General features: G+C 44.5%; 1 protein-coding gene across 4 annotated transcripts in view; it reads left to right on the forward strand.

Moving 5' to 3' along the window:
* Positions 1–17,287, forward strand: part of SOX5 (SRY-box transcription factor 5) — a 209,102-nt gene that overhangs the window by 100,315 nt on the left and 91,500 nt on the right. For all 4 annotated transcript variants that reach the window (XM_040437563.1, XM_040437555.1, XM_040437571.1 and 1 more), the window contains one exon: positions 12,434–12,520. In XM_040437563.1, the coding sequence (XP_040293497.1) occupies positions 12,434–12,520 (87 nt within the window). The remainder of the gene's footprint in view (positions 1–12,433; positions 12,521–17,287) is intronic.

Here is a 17,287-nt window from a genome sequence, read left to right on the forward strand (position 1 = left end):
ATTAGATGGATAGATAGAAGATAGATATGAGATAGATATTAGATAGATAGATATTAGATATATAGATAGATATTAGATGGATAGATAGAAGATAGATATGATATAGATATATAGATAGATACGAGATAGATATTCGATGGATATGAGATAGATATATAGATAGATATTAGATGGATAGATAGAAGATAGATATGAGATAGATAGATAGATGGATAGATAGAAGATAGATATGATATAGATATATAGATAGATACGAGATAGATATTCGATGGATAGAGAGATAGATATATCTTCTGTCAGTATGAATTCTCCTAGTTCGTCCCCTAAATTCATTAGGTTACTGTATCTGATACTAAACTCTAAACCATTTGAGGATGTTGAGGCTGTTGGAAGCCACATGGGGGTGATTTAAGGGTGACAGCTGTCACGGGAAAGGATTATTTGTGACCCTGTGTGAGGCAGCTGCCAACACAGGCATTTAACTGCTTTTCGAGAGGATATTTCCATTTATCTATAGTGTTCCTATATGACTGTTATGGAGTGCAGCTCATCTCCCAGACAAGTGCCACATAGTGTTATTAAGGGGGGATATTGTCATATTATTGGGGAGATGTTGTTTTATTATGGGGGATATTATTGTGGGGAGATATATTATGAGCAATATATTATTATTGGGGATATTGTCTTATTATCAGGGTATATTATGATATTACGAGGGATATTATCATATTATTGAGGATACTTTCTGATTCTATGGAGGGTATTGTTTTATTACGGTGGATATTATGCTATATTGTGGTTATCAGTATTATTTATCAGACCCGATTGCTGGTCCTGTATGATATTCTATATTGTGGGATGTTACCGCCTCCATATACCCGGTTCATCTGCTCATTAATGGACATTTTTCACTTTTAAATGATTTGTGGCTATTTCTGCGTTTTACCTTGTTGCGTTCAGGTAGAATATGATAAACCAATCATCATATTTCTGCTGTCACTTCGTCTCGTGGATGCCTTTGGCCTAGGAGCGTTTAAAGGGACGTTATCTCTGTGTCTAAGGGATTTCATCACATTTAAAGCTGTCACAGTTCCTCAATGGGAAAATGCTTTTTATTCCCCGGCATCCGCTGCCCGCACTGTGGAGAGTGGAGCTGCTTTGTTGTGTGCCAGGTTTGTTTGACTATGGCAGAAAGTTGGCACGTCTTTCCAGGTCGCATTGTTCCAGATGAAGGAATCAGTCTTAGGAGAATTTGGCACATGGAGGAGAGTGCGGGGGCCGATAGGGGAGTGAGGGAGCCAGTGTGTCATTTTAACAATACTTGGCTGTGCTGGACAAACCGTTCACCAGTGGGCATTGCCATCGGCACTGATGCGAGGAAGCATATGTGAAGAGCAGAAACTTGGGTGAAATGGGCAGATCTGCCATATAAATACACAGTGGAGTTAACCCCTGTAGTGCCAGAATGCTGCCTGATTCAAGCCAAATAGAAATGCTTAAAGGACGACTCAGCCTAACTGCTGGAGCTTATAATGATGCGGCAGCGTTATAAGGAGACAGACTGAAATCAGTCAAACGGATGGATGTAAGTGGCTCTGGAGGTTCTCAGCCCTGGAGCCATAATCATAGGGGGCAGAGAGGATTCTGCGCTTTCTGCATTCATCCCATTGCTGAGAACTACAGCCCCTCCCCAACATGAAATGACTGATAACAGGGAGCAGTAGACTGTATTCAGCTCAGCTTCTAATGGCTGATAACAGGGAGCAGTAGACTGTATTCAGCTCAGCCTCTAATGGATGATAACTGGGAGCAGTAGACTGTATTCAGCTCAGCCTCTAATGGCTGATAACAGGGAGCAGTAGACTGTATTCAGCTCAGCCTCTAATGGCTGATAACAGGGAGCAGTAGACTGTATTCAGCTCAGCCTCTAATGGCTGATAACAGGGAGCAGTAGACTGTATTCAGCTCAGCCTCTAATGGCTGATAACAGGGAGCAGTAGACTGTATTCAGCTCAGCCTCTAATGGCTGATAACAGGGAGCAGTAGACTGTATTCAGCTCAGCCTCTAATGGCTGATAACAGGGAGCAGTAGACTGTATTCAGCTCAGCCTGTAATGGCTGATAATAGGGAGCAGTAGACTGTATTCAGCTCAGCCTCTCTCGGCCTGTAATGGATGATAACTGGGAGCAGTAGACTGTATTCAGCTCAGCCTCTAATGGCTGATAACAGGGAGCAGTAGACTGTATTCAGCTCAGCCTCTAATGGCTGATAACAGGGAGCAGTAGACTGTATTCAGCTCAGCCTCTAATGGCTGATAACAGGGAGCAGTAGACTGTATTCAGCTCAGTCTCTAATGGCTGATACCAGGGAGCAGTAGACTGTATTCAGCTCAGCTTCTAATGGCTGATAACAGGGAGCAGTAGACTGTATTCAGCTCAGCCTCTAATGGCTGATAACAGGGAGCAGTAGACTGTATTCAGCTCAGCCTCTAATGGCTGATAACAGGGAGCAGTAGACTGTATTCAGCTCAGCCTCTAATGGCTGATAACAGGGAGCAGTAGACTGTATTCAGCTCAGCCTCTCTCGGCCTGTAATGGCTGATAACAGGGAGCAGTAGACTGTATTCAGCTCAGCCTCTAATGGCTGATAACTGGGAGCAGTAGACTGTATTCAGCTCAGCCTCTAATGGCTGATAACAGGGAGCAGTAGACTGTATTCAGCTCAGCCTCTAATGGCTGATAACAGGGAGCAGTAGACTGTATTCAGCTCAGCCTCTAATGGCTGATAACAGGGAGCAGTAGACTGTATTCAGCTCAGCCTCTAATCGCTGATAACAGGGAGCAGTAGACTGTATTCAGCTCAGCCTCTAATGGCTGATAACAGGGAGCAGTAGACTGTATTCAGCTCAGCCTCTCTCGGCCTGTAATGGCTGATAACAGGGAGCAGTAGACTGTATTCAGCTCAGCCTCTAATGGATGATAACTGGGAGCAGTAGACTGTATTCAGCTCAGCCTCTAATGGCTGATAACAGGGAGCAGTAGACTGTATTCAGCTCAGCCTCTAATGGCTGATAACAGGGAGCAGTAGACTATTCAGCTCAGCCTCTCTCGGCCTGTAATGGCTGATAACAGGGAGCAGTAGACTGTATTCAGCTCAGCCTCTAATGGCTGATAACAGGGAGCAGTCGACTGTATTCAGCTCAGCCTCTAATGGCTGATAACAGGGAGCAGTAGACTGTATTCAGCTCAGCCTCTAATGGCTGATAACAGGGAGCAGTAGACTGTATTCAGCTCAGCTTCTAATGGCTGATAACAGGGAGCAGTAGACTGTATTCAGCTCAGCCTCTAATGGCTGATAACAGGGAGCAGTAGACTGTATTCAGCTCAGCCTCTAATGGCTGATAACAGGGAGCAGTAGACTGTATTCAGCTCAGCCTCTCTCAGCCTGTAATGGCTGATAATAGGGAGCAGTAGACTGTATTCAGCTCAGCCTCTAATGGCTGATAACAGGGAGCAGTAGACTGTATTCAGCTCAGCTTCTAATGGCTGATAACAGGGAGCAGTAGACTGTATTCAGCTCAGCCTCTAATGGCTGATAACAGGGAGCAGTAGACTGTATTCAGCTCAGCTTCTAATGGCTGATAACAGGGAGCAGTAGACTGTATTCAGCTCAGCTTCTAATGGCTGATAACAGGGAGCAGTAGACTGTATTCAGCTCAGCCTCTAATGGATGATAACTGGGAGCAGTAGACTGTATTCAGCTCAGCCTCTAATGGCTGATAACAGGGAGCAGTAGACTGTATTCAGCTCAGCCTCTAATGGCTGATAACAGGGAGCAGTAGACTGTATTCAGCTCAGCCTCTAATGGCTGATAACAGGGAGCAGTAGACTGTATTCAGCTCAGCCTCTAATGGCTGATAACAGGGAGCAGTAGACTGTATTCAGCTCAGCCTCTCTCGGCCTGTAATGGCTGATAACAGGGAGCAGTAGACTGTATTCAGCTCAGCCTCTAATGGCTGATAACAGGGAGCAGTAGACTGTATTCAGCTCAGCCTCTCTCGGCCTGTAATGGCTGATAACAGGGAGCAGTAGACTGTATTCAGCTCAGCCTCTAATGGCTGATAACAGGGAGCAGTAGACTGTATTCAGCTCAGCCTCTCTCGGCCTGTAATGGCTGATAACAGGGAGCAGTAGACTGTATTCAGCTCAGCCTCTAATGGCTGATAACTGGGAGCAGTAGACTGTATTCAGCTCAGCCTCTAATGGCTGATAACAGGGAGCAGTAGACTGTATTCAGCTCAGCCTCTAATGGCTGATAACAGGGAGCAGTAGACTGTATTCAGCTCAGCCTCTAATGGCTGATAACAGGGAGCAGTAGACTGTATTCAGCTCAGCCTCTAATGGCTGATAACAGGGAGCAGTAGACTATTCAGCTCAGCCTCTCTCGGCCTGTAATGGCTGATAACAGGGAGCAGTAGACTGTATTCAGCTCAGCCTCTAATGGATGATAACAGGGAGCAGTAGACTGTATTCAGCTCAGCCTCTAATGGCTGATAACAGGGAGCAGTAGACTGTATTCAGCTCAGCCTCTAATGGCTGATAACAGGGAGCAGTAGACTGTATTCAGCTCAGCCTCTAATGGCTGATAACAGGGAGCAGTAGACTGTATTCAGCTCAGCCTCTAATGGCTGATAACAGGGAGCAGTAGACTGTATTCAGCTCAGCCTCTAATGGCTGATAACAGGGAGCAGTAGACTATTCAGCTCAGCCTCTCTCGGCCTGTAATGGCTGATAACAGGGAGCAGTAGACTGTATTCAGCTCAGCCTCTAATGGATGATAACTGGGAGCAGTAGACTGTATTCAGCTCAGCCTCTAATGGCTGATAACAGGGAGCAGTAGACTGTATTCAGCTCAGCCTCTAATGGCTGATAACAGGGAGCAGTAGACTATTCAGCTCAGCCTCTCTCGGCCTGTAATGGCTGATAACAGGGAGCAGTAGACTGTATTCAGCTCAGCCTCTAATGGCTGATAACAGGGAGCAGTCGACTGTATTCAGCTCAGCCTCTAATGGCTGATAACAGGGAGCAGTCGACTGTATTCAGCTCAGCCTCTAATGGCTGATAACAGGGAGCAGTAGACTGTATTCAGCTCAGCCTCTAATGGCTGATAACAGGGAGCAGTAGACTGTATTCAGCTCAGCCTCTAATGGCTGATAACAGGGAGCAGTAGACTGTATTCAGCTCAGCCTCTCTCGGCCTGTAATGGCTGATAACAGGGAGCAGTAGACTGTATTCAGCTCAGCCTCTAATGGCTGATAACAGGGAGCAGTAGACTGTATTCAGCTCAGCCTCTAATGGCTGATAACAGGGAGCAGTAGACTGTATTCAGCTCAGCTTCTAATGGCTGATAACAGGGAGCAGTAGACTGTATTCAGCTCAGCTTCTAATGGCTGATAACAGGGAACAGTAGACTGTATTCAGCTCAGCCTCTAATGGCTGATAACAGGGAGCAGTAGACTGTATTCAGCTCAGCCTCTAATGGCTGATAACAGGGAGCAGTAGACTGTATTCAGCTCAGCCTCTAATGGCTGATAACAGGGAGCAGTAGACTGTATTCAGCTCAGCCTCTAATGGCTGATAACAGGGAGCAGTAGACTGTATTCAGCTCAGCCTCTAATGGATGATAACTGGGATCAATAGATTCTATTACCTGTCCCTCAAATCGCTGATAACAGGGAGTAAAAGATTGCATGAGAAGGACTGCCGGTTTTGAGTTCCCCCTGTTGACTTGTGGAGCACATGCAGATCCTCGGTTTACTCCAGTTACATCTTAATTCTTCACATGACACCCCCTCCCCTGTCTCTGAGTCCATTCTCTCTCCATATGTCTCTGTCCATCTCCTTTCTATTCAGCGGCTCCTCTGTATTAGTTTTTGTCTCTGTACCTGCTGACAATGGTGTCCTATGACTATCCCCAGACCCTCGCTCTGCCCATGATGGCTCTGGTGACATCCCTCTGCCTCTCGACCCCCTATTTCCTTGTGCGTTCTCCAGTATCATTTCTCTGTTTATTTAAAGACTATCCACCTTTACAACCAAGTTTTTTTGTTTGTTTTTTACATCCCAGGACATCCAAAATAAGAAATGAAGCACAATTTTAATAGGCCATTGTTAAAAATGTACAGTAGTTTTGTTTCTACAGTCCCTATACAGGCCTATGTGTCTCCATGGTAACAGACAACAAACAAACCCTGTGTAGTCAAATCCTGCTGTCAGATTCCCTCCTGTATGTTCTTTACTTCTTGCTAACCGACCAATTGTACACTATTATGATGTAGGGGGCACATCTGAGTGCAGGGTCAGACTACACAAGGTTTGTTTGTTGTCTGTTACCATGGACACACATAGATCTGTACAGGAACTGTAGAAACATGGCAATTGGAAATATTTCATTAAACCCTGTTACAAAGTTTCTTCAGGCTTTATTTTAGAGGCATTGAGCGAATAAACAAAATGTGATTGCAAAGGTAGAAATTGAGTTTATTCCAGCAGTGTGCATTATGTCCATTGGCTGAAATCTGTTTGCTCCATGTCATAGTTCTTCAGTAAAACATCGGACTGGAAATGCAATCCGTGGCTCCTTAATCACTAGTTAGGTCCCTGCATCATCCTGGCTACGTCGTTCTTGTAACCGGTATCAAGGCTGATAGACTGAGGCTGAACTGCTTACTGCAGTGTTATTGCCAAGATTATTATACCAAGAAGTTAGAGAGCGGCTTCCAGCAAGCGACATAAGTGCTTTCCAAATTGAGGCTCTTATTGTTCAGCCATGGAGAGAAATCTCTGATAAATGTGGCGCTGCGCCATTCTGCGCAGTATCCCCCAGATTGGCTGCTCACGCCTGACTCATTGTTATTTGTGTCTAAAGGAGGAGCTAGGAGTCCGGCCGGGGGCCGCTAAGAGCATTGTGATGCACAGCAACCCCTTCATGCTATCCACCATTACACGATATGGCGGTATTATACAGTATAAACCTTAATCTACAGTCACCTGTCAGATCACATGATTCATGCAAATGCAGGGCACCGAGACTCCCGAATACCCCGTCCATCCCCAACGATCAACTTCTGCTGCAGGTTTCTAATATACCTTGTGTTTCAACTCCTCCCCATTTTCAAGATCTCTGCTTACGTGAAAATGTCAGTGAATGGAGACATATGGAAGGAAAAAAAAAACACTGTGACCTAATACTTCTCACGCTGAGGTTCGGATACAGTTGTGCCCTGCCTCGAAAATCAGCAAGTCACAGCGACCCTAGACTCCAGACTGATTCATGTAACCGGCACTGATACATTGTAACTGATTAATGTCAGGACAGGCGAGAGGTTTGTGCTGATTGGTTTATAAGTGCATGCACTGATACAATGGAACAAACTCTCAGCTTAGTGAAGTTTTCTGTCAGGGTAGGTTTTCAGCCTCTGGTACTAACAGAAAGCCGAGATTTTAAAATGCATCCGTCAGGAGATTTGTACCTATGAAACTGGCTGGCCTGTTGCATGTGCGGCTAAAGGTATCTGTGTCGGTTTGATGTTCACATGTGCCCGCGCTGCTGAGAAAAAGGATGTTTTAATATTTCTAAATGAGTCTCTAAGAGGAACTAAGAGGAACGAGGGCGTTATCACTACACCCAGAGGCTCTGCTCTCTCTGCAACTGCAGCGCCCTCTGTGCTTTGATTGACAGGGCCAAGTGGGCGTGATCACATTTACAAAGCATGGCCCTGTTAAAGTGCAGAGGACGCTGCAGTTGCAGAGACAGCAGAGCCTCTAGGTGTAACTGCAACGCCCCCGTTGCTCCTAGAGGGTCAGTTACATATAATAAAACATCATTCTTCTCAGCAATGCGGGCACATGTGAACATGGGACCAACACAGATGTCCTCAGCTGCCAAGTGCACATGTAACAGGTCAGCCAGTGTCATAGGTACAAATCTGTGGCAGATCCCTTTAAGAATGCCGATGCTTTGAAGCGTGTGTGGATGGAATCTTCTGAGGCCGTTTATTTCTACAGAAAAATACAGACATTAAACATATGGGCAGTAATGACGTTGACGAGCATCATGCAGACAACAAACAAGAAAACCGCACAAAGGCTGCACATTCAAAAATGAATAAAATCAATTAACTTTTATTCGGGAAAAGCACAAAAACATTAAAAATTGTATACAAAACGTGTAGCCAGGGTCAATATAATAGCCGATAATGATAATGTGACATCAATAAATATGTCGCTGTACCTACAAGTTGAAGATTGGTCCCGGGCTATAAAGTGAGCATTGTCCAGAACGCCCGATTATCAGTAGTACATCACCCTGTGTAGTCAGGAATGTGCTGAATAAAGGAGGAACGGCTGCGGTAGCGATCATTCCTTCCACCTTCTCTGTGATCAGGCTGGTACAAACGAGCGCCGATGCATGTGGTCTCCTCCATCAGCACAAACATTGGGCAATGTAGTATAGGGCCTTTAATCAGGTACACTGTGTCATACCCCTAATAACCGATGCAAGTTGATCGGCCCGATGCTAAGTGAAAGGAGGACGAACAATCATCATTACGATCGTTCGTTCCCCGTTCACAATCCTCTGCCTGTGACTGTGCTCTTCTTCTGAATGGAGGTGGCAGAAATCCATGTGCTTACCACCGAAACAGTCGCAATGAGGTGAATGGAAGTGATTTTCAGTTTCTGCAATAAATCTCCTGTGCGTGAATACCTCTTATACAATGCAATGTAACTACATCAATACTTCTGAAGATCCTATTATTGCGCAGTTTTCTCTGAGGATGTACGGATCCCGAGAGCTGCATCTTTAAGTCTGTAAGTAAGACACAAGCCTCCTGTCTCTTCTGCGAGCGCTCTACAGCGAGTATTTTGTCTAGCCGCAGGGGAAAAGCTTTGTCACCGGCTCGGCTGACAATAGACTTAAAAGTAAAAGGCTTTTCTTGTGGTGCTGGAGGCGATTGTCACCTCACAATGGAGTTGTGTTCCTGCATTCCTGCCATGCATACGGCTCTGAGGCCTCTAATAACTGAACGCAGCGTCCTGAAGATATGAGGGAGAAAAGAACTTGCGTTACCTCTTTATTGTCGAGTTTAAGCCTAAGTTCAGCAAGGACTGAAGTGCAGTGTATCTCCGGGGGAAGAAAAAATGTGAGCAATTGTTAGGAAGAGGTTGCAAAATTCAGCACGCCCCCCTCCCCCCAGGCAGTGAGACAACAATGTCGGAGCTTCTTCTTAATGCTGGTTACTTACCGGCTGGGTCACTTAACTGTTTAAGCCGGAGACTTGTCTGCAAAGGCTCGGCGTATCGGTGATGATAGCAGATGATATGTGAGAGAGTAGTATACAGCACACACTATCACACATGGTAGAATTAGATACGTGGCTCAGCAGGCTGTATCACACATCATAGGCGTAAATGCGTGGCCAGTAGAGCAGTAGCACACATGATAGCATTCGATACATGACCCAGCAGACAGTATCACACATTAGAATTAAATACGTTCCAGAACGGGCTGTATCACACATTGGCTTAGATACAGCGGCTCAGCAGTCTGACACATGATAGAATTCGATACGTGGCTCATTAAACAGCATCACACAGTAGGATTTGATACATAACTCAGCAGACAGTATCACACATGAAAGAATTAGATATTGGATACAGTGGCCTAGCAGACAGTATAACACGCTAGGCTTAGATACCCAGCTCAACAGACTTTATCACAGATGATAGGCTTAGATACAGTATCAAGCATGATAGGATTAGAGATAGGCACTCAGCAAACAGTGTTACACAGGATCGCATTAGATACAGAAGCTCAGCAGACAGTATCACACATGGTAGGATTAGATACACAGCTGCCTTAGGCTATGTCCACATCTACCTCGGGGCATTCGATACTCCGTTCCAGCAGAAGTATTGCCATATCCATAGTCACACACCACCCGATAGGATTAGATATACAGCTGAGCAGACTGTATCACGCATCATGGGATTAAATACAGCAGCTGTGCAGACAGTATCGCATATGACAGGATTAGATACACACACCCCAATGCAAACATTGATGACACCGCTATGTGTACTAGAGAAAATCCATCACTCCAATATAAAGACCATAATCACACAGTGTACCAATAGTTCCAAAAATAAGTACTTTATTAGTTCGTCACAATCAATAAAAGTCAATAACGGCGGCATGCATCTACAATAAAGAGAAGGAGGCGAGATTCGAAACGCGTGTCAGGGTTGGAGCTACACTACATCTCCATAGTGGACTATTTATGTTGGGATTATGCATTTACTTTACATGCGTGTATTTAGTGATGATTGATCCTTCTTGTTGAATCTGTAGTCCTATTTGGACTATTGCTGTTGCACTAAGCACTTTATGTAGGATACTGGCCGATAGTGGGACAAACTAAGGGGGTTGTAAGTATTCGCCCACATCCAGTCCATCTATGGCATTATACCTAGGTGTTATAGGTCCAGTGAGCTTTGTCTTTATTGTGCATGCATGCCCCGCTACTGACTTTTATTATTGATTGTGATGAACTAATAAATTATTTATTTTTTGAACTAATGGTACACTGTGTGATTATGTTCTTTAGGTCCATTCACACGTCCGTAGAATGGGTCCGCATCCGTTCCGCAAATTGTGGAACAGGTGCAGACCCATTCATTCTCTATGGGGCAGGAATGGATGCGGACAGCATCTGCATTTCCAGAGCGCACCCCCGATCTTCCCGTCCGCGGCTCCAGAAAAAAACAGAACATGTCCTATTCTTGTCAGTAAAGTGTGGACAAGAATAGGCAGTTTTATGGGGGTGCCAGCCGGGTGTATTGCGGATCCGCAATGCACTACGGATGTGTGAATGTACCCTTAGGAGTAAAGGATTAGATACAATGCTCAGCAGACAGTATCACACATGATGGGCTTAGGCTACTTTCACATTAGCGTTTTCAATTCCGCTATTAAAATCCGTCATAGGATCTGAATAGCGGAAGAAAAAGCTTCAGTTTTGTCCTCATTTATTGTCAATGGGGACAAAACTGAACTGAACGAAACGGAATGCACCAAAATGCATCCCATTCCGTTTGGCTGCGCTCCCATCGCGGACAGAATAACTCTGCAAGCAGCGTTTTTCTGTCCGCGATGTTTGGTTGCGTTCTCATACCAGAGAGCAAACCGAGCAAACCGCGTCATGGGATGCGGAGCAAGATGTATCCGTCCTGGCACACAATGTAAGTCGAAAGGGATGGATCCGTTTTCTCTGACACAATAGAAAACGGATCCGTCCCCCATTGACTTTGAATGGTGTTCATGACGGATCCGTCATGGCTATAGAAGACCTAATATAACCGGATCCGCTCATGACGGATGCATGCGATTGTATTATGGTAGCAGAAGCGTTTTTGCAAATCCATGACGGATCCGCAAAAACCGCTAGTGTGAAAGTAGCATCAGATACACAGCTCAGCAGACAGTATCACACATGATGGGCTTAGATACATTGGCTCTGTGAATTATTTGCCCAGGAGAATAGAGGAATGAGACAATTGAGATGATGTAATTTGGTGACACTGGGGTGCTACGTACCGTCCAGATCTCTTTAACCCTTTCCATATGACAGGGAAATGTACTGACTGTGACGGGTGATTAACCAGGCAGTAATGATTGCGCGTCCTTCAGGCCCAATCGACGATACGTTTACAGGCGGAAGCCATGTTCTTAGCAGGGGGCAAAGAAATGGCCAAACATTCCCCGGGCGCACATAAACACGAGTGCGGGGGCAGCAGTGGTGGAGTGTCTTTTAAGGGAATGTGAAATGGCAGTGCGGTCATTAGGCTGAGACGTATCTGGACACTTATCTTCCACACTCTATTTTCTTACTGAATGGCGGAGTCGTAATGACGGATTTGAAAGCGGCGGTAATTGTGAGCTGTCTCAGCGCGGACACCAGGGTACAATTACATTGTTCAATTCACTTCAATTGTCCTCTACATTTGAATAGCGTTTGGATGCAGCGCGATGGCGAAAAAAAACAACACTGGTCAAAAAGACGAGAATTGAATGTCAAAATAGCAGGACAGGGAAAAACCGCCAGGCAATCATACAGTTATTTTATTAAGAGCGGCAGATGAAAACTAACACCTCGTCCCTTAAAGGAGAACATCCCGAGGAGAGCAGCAGTAGATGAAATAGCCCTCTGGATTAGGTGACCATGCTCGGATCTCTGCGTATATGTCCAAAGGGGTCCAGCAATAAAAGACAAGATGGTTCATTTTTGATCTCCTATCTTTTGATGTAATTAGACACAGTGTTTTCATTGTGATCAGTTGTTGCACATTCTCTAACATTTCTCTCTTTTTTTAGAAACACCCAGCATTGAGAAGCTCCTGTCTAAGGACTGGAAGGACAAGCTCCTCGCTATGGGATCAGGGAACCTGGGCGACATAAAAGGTAAGGGCAAGCTGACAACAGGGGGCTGCGGGTCTTCGTTGCCTGCTGCATCCGTCTCTCATTACACTGTACCATTATTTGAGTGGAGACTTTTCATCTGTACAATGTTCACTATATGGAGAAAAGTCTTGGGACACCACACATTATCTGTAACGGAACAAAACGTAATCAGAAATCCTCAAACAGACAAATTACAGGTCATCCATCAATTTATCACAGCGTACCCTATCCCCACCTGAAATGGAAGTCCTTAAAAAAGGTCTGTCCTTTGTCCCCCTGCAAATATTTAACTTATTCAATTGGGTGAAAGATCTAAATCTATTTGCGCGTAAGCTGAAATGGAGGAAATCCTTCCTCACTCATGATAGACGCAAATGCCAGGAGCTTGGGATAGAAATGGAAGATCTCCAGGATGTCCAACTCCTGGCCGATCTGTATGCTTAGGGGCAAAGAGATATAGGTGACGGCCCTTTCACTGAATTAAGAACTCCTTCCACTAAATATCCTCCTTTAAATCACACCACACCTATTGATATTTTTGTATCCGTGGTCACAGAGGACCTGCAGAGGTTGGAGGGTAAACAATTTGGTCCAGACAATTTGAGTAGGGATGAAAGGAATGCGCTGAGGGATTTGGAAAGCGACAGGACTGTCGTGATCAAACCATCAGACAGGGGGGTAACATTGTCATTATGGATTATAACCAGTACATGTGCCTTAGGATACTGGAAGATGTTGCTACATACAGACTTCTCCCCACTGATCCTACCCCTGTATTCAGGGACCAATTGTCTATACTCCTTAATCTGGCCTATCAAGATAAATTTATTAGCAGGACGGAATTGGATCATTTGTTACCCAAGTTCCCAGTGCTTGCTCCCTTTTACAACTTACCTAAGCTTCATAAGGTAGGCACACCGATTAAGGGGAGGCCTATCGTGTCTGGCATTGGCGGCCTTACGGCCAACATCAGCACCTATATTGCTGTGGTGCTGAGACCATGTGTGTTGGGCCTGCCGTCTAATGCCAGAGACGATGGATGTCCTGTAAAGATTGGATAGCATCCAGTGTGATGGGGATACTTGGCTGGCTAGCTTAGATTTTGAGGCATTGTACAGTTCAATACCTCACCACACTGGATGCCAAGCCATAAAGACCTTCCTCCAACAAAGAAGTGAACACCTGAGTCAGCTCTTCTTGTGTGGCATGCGGTATTATATTGAAGGGCACATTTTTCACCAGCTCTCACTTTTATCAATTGTTTATCTGTGGGGGTCATCTATCTGCTCACATGCCATTGTGGAATACAATATGTGGGCAAGACGAAGCGTGAATTACGGAGACGAATAGGTGAGCATCTACTAGATATTAGGAATAATCGGGAGCCATCGGTAGCACGCCATATTTGCAACCATCACGGCGGTAATACTGGTGTACTCATTGAACACTTCAAGAGACCCATTCGCGGAGGTGACATCGACACGATGCTATTCCGCAAGGAAACAATGGATCTTTAAGCTACGCACAGCTTAGTCCCAAAGGACTGAATGAGACAAGTTCATACACGTGCTTTATATAATTTGTGACTCGCACTTTATTTTAGGCGTTTCCTTATGATTGAGTACTATCAGTTCTCCTGCTTGATTTATACCCCACTTTTGGCATGGGACAGAGATGTAACTCTTTGTCACCTCCCGTGTGATTTTTGACACTGCACTGCGATGCCGGGTATAAGGGTACTTTCACTCTAGCGTTTTTCCTTTCCAGTATTGAGTTCCGTCCCAGGGGCTCAATACCGGAAAAAAACTGATCAGTTTTATCCTAATGCATTCTGAATAGAGAGCAATCCGATCAGGATGTCTTCAGTTCAGTATTTTTTACTTTTCAGGACGGAGATAATACCGCAGCATGCTACGGTTTTATCTCCGGCCAAAAAAACTGAACACTTGCCTGAATGCCGGATCATTCATTTTCATGGAAATGTATTAGTGCCGGATCCGGCATTAAAATTACCGCATTGACAGACCTTTAAATCTGTGAAAAAAAGAAATACCGGATCCGTCTTTCCAGATGACACCGGAGAGACTGATCCGGTATTTCAATGCATTTGTCAGACGGATCTGCATCCAGGTCCATCTGACAAATGCATCCGAACTGCCTGCCGGAATCCTCTGACCCAAGTGTGAAAGTACCCTTAGACTGAAGAGGGTGTGAAGTCCCCCCTATTTTTACATACAGTGTTCTTAATAAAAATTCATTATCATTCATTATCCTTTTAGCGTTCTATCAGGCAGAGAATATACACCACACATTGCACCTACAGGAGCTTACATGACATCCCATTCTAAATCCACAGGCATTAAAGGGAACCTGCCTCCATGAAAATGCAGTATAATCTGCAGGCAGCGGGTTATAGAGCAGGAAGAGCTGAGCAGAGTGATATATAGTTTTATGGGAAAACATTCAGCATAACGTGTATTTCATTCACTTATTCCTGTGCTCATTTTTTGCTTAGGAGTCATGTTGGCGGTCTTCCTTGTATACTTATTCATGCAGATATAGCTGTCAGTCAATGAGTATCACCACCCACATGACTCCTAAGCATAAAAAGAGCAGAGGTTGAAATGAATAAATTACACGTTCTACTTAATAATCATTTATCGCAAAACTATGGGGGGATTTATGAAGACCAATGCTTCCTGTGCCGGTCTTGATATCCCCTCGTCATAAATTAGGCGCATCCTCCAGCAGAGCTCAGGGCTGCCATAGATTTCTGGCTTTGTTTGCGCCAGAAAACTGGCATAAATGAATATAAATTTGTTACTTCATCTGGTCACGCTCCCTTTTGGTAAAGTGGTGAGGCCGACGTAAAAACCCCACTTGAGACTCTTTTTTTTTTTTTTTTTTATGACTTTTTAATGGCACTTTTCTGGCGCAAACCACATGATAAGGGCTCATGCACATGAGCTTATTTTTTATCTGCATTTATTGCCGGTCAGATGCGGACCCATTCACTTCAATGGGGTCACAAAACATGTGGACAGCACACCGTGTGGTGGCCACATCCGTATGTCCGTTGCGTGGCATCTGCAAAAATATAGAACGTGTCCTGTTCTTGTCCCCATTACAGACAAGGATAGGACTGTTCTATCATGGGCCAGGGCGGTATCTGTGTTTTGCAGACTGCAAAATAGGCTACGGTCGTGTACATGAGCTCTGACGCTAAACGGCCCTTTGAGGCAACCATAATGTTAATGTGGCCCTCAGTGAAAATGAGTTTGACACCCCTGTTTTAGTGTGTCTGTTGGAATTTTGCCCATTCCACCAGAAGAGCATTTGTGAGGTCAGACACTGATGTTGGGTGAGAGGGTCTGGCTCCTCTTCTCCGTTCTCGTTCATTTCAAATGTGTTAGATGGGATTGAAATCGGGGTTCTATGTGGACCAGTCAAGTTCTTCCAGACCAAACCGACCCAACCATACATTTATGGACCTTGCTTTTTGCGCTGGGGCACAGTCATGCTGGAATATAAAAGTGCCTTCCTCAAACTGTTAAGTCTCCAAAATGTCGTGGGATGCTTAAGCAGATTCCCCTTCACTGGAACTAAGGGGCCTAGGCCAAACCATGAAAAACAACCCCATAGCATTGTCCCTCTTCCTCTAAACTTTACAGTTGGCACAATGCAGGCAGACAAGTAACATTCTCCTGGCATTCACCAAACTCAGACTCATCCATAAGAACGTCAGTTAGAGAAATGTGATCCATCACTCCACGGGACATGTCCATAGTCTAGTGGTAACGTTCTTTACACCACTCCTTCTGATGTTTGGCATTATGGTAATGTAATGCAAATAACCCTTTCAGGCTCTGAATTTTTTTTTCTGGGCGTTTTCGTTTTGCGCTCCCTGCCTTCCCAGAGCCATAACTTTTATTTGTCTGTTCACATAGCCATATGAGGGCTTGTTTTTTGCGGGACAGGTAGTACTTTCCAACGCCACCATTTAATATTGCATATGATGTAGTGGAAAGCGGTAAAAAAAAATTCCAAATGGGGTGAAATTGCAAAAAAACAAAAAAAAAAAAACAATTCCACCACAGTTTTGCGTATTTTTTATTTACGACGTTTGATGTGCGATAAAACTGACCAGTTCCTTTTATTCTACAGGTCAGTATGAATCTGGCGATATCTTATATGTATAGTTTTTCTTGCGTTTTGATACTGATGAAAAAATCTGTTTTATTTTTTTGTCGCCATATTTTGACCCCTATAACTTTTTTGTAATTATGTGTATGGAGCTGTATAGGGCTCATTTTTGCGGGGCTATCTGAACTTTTCATTGATACCATTCTGGGGTGTGTATGACTTTTTGATCACTTTTTATAAAAAAAAAATGTAGAAAATGAAGCGACCAAAAACGGCAAATCGGCCATTTGGATGCTTTTTTCTGTTTGCCGTATGGGGAATATATTTTCATATTTTTATTTTTTTAACTTTTATTTTTTTACACTTTTTTTTATAGTTCCCATAGGGAACTATAACAATCAATCATCTGATTGCTATTATCATAGACTCCAATGCACTTGCATTGGAATCTATGATGATTTTACTACTTTCCTATGGACACCTATTACAGGCAAGGGCTCCATAGGAAATACTATGCAGCAGCCTCCTGTCATTCATAAAGACAGGGGCTGCTGCATACACGCTCCGGCTCCTCCGATTGCCACACGGGGGAGCCGGAGCACCACCGAAAGTGCGCACTTTTGG

The sequence above is a fragment of the Bufo bufo genome, chromosome 1 (genome assembly GCF_905171765.1).
Source record: "Bufo bufo chromosome 1, aBufBuf1.1, whole genome shotgun sequence".
Lineage (NCBI taxonomy): Eukaryota > Metazoa > Chordata > Amphibia > Anura > Bufonidae > Bufo > Bufo bufo.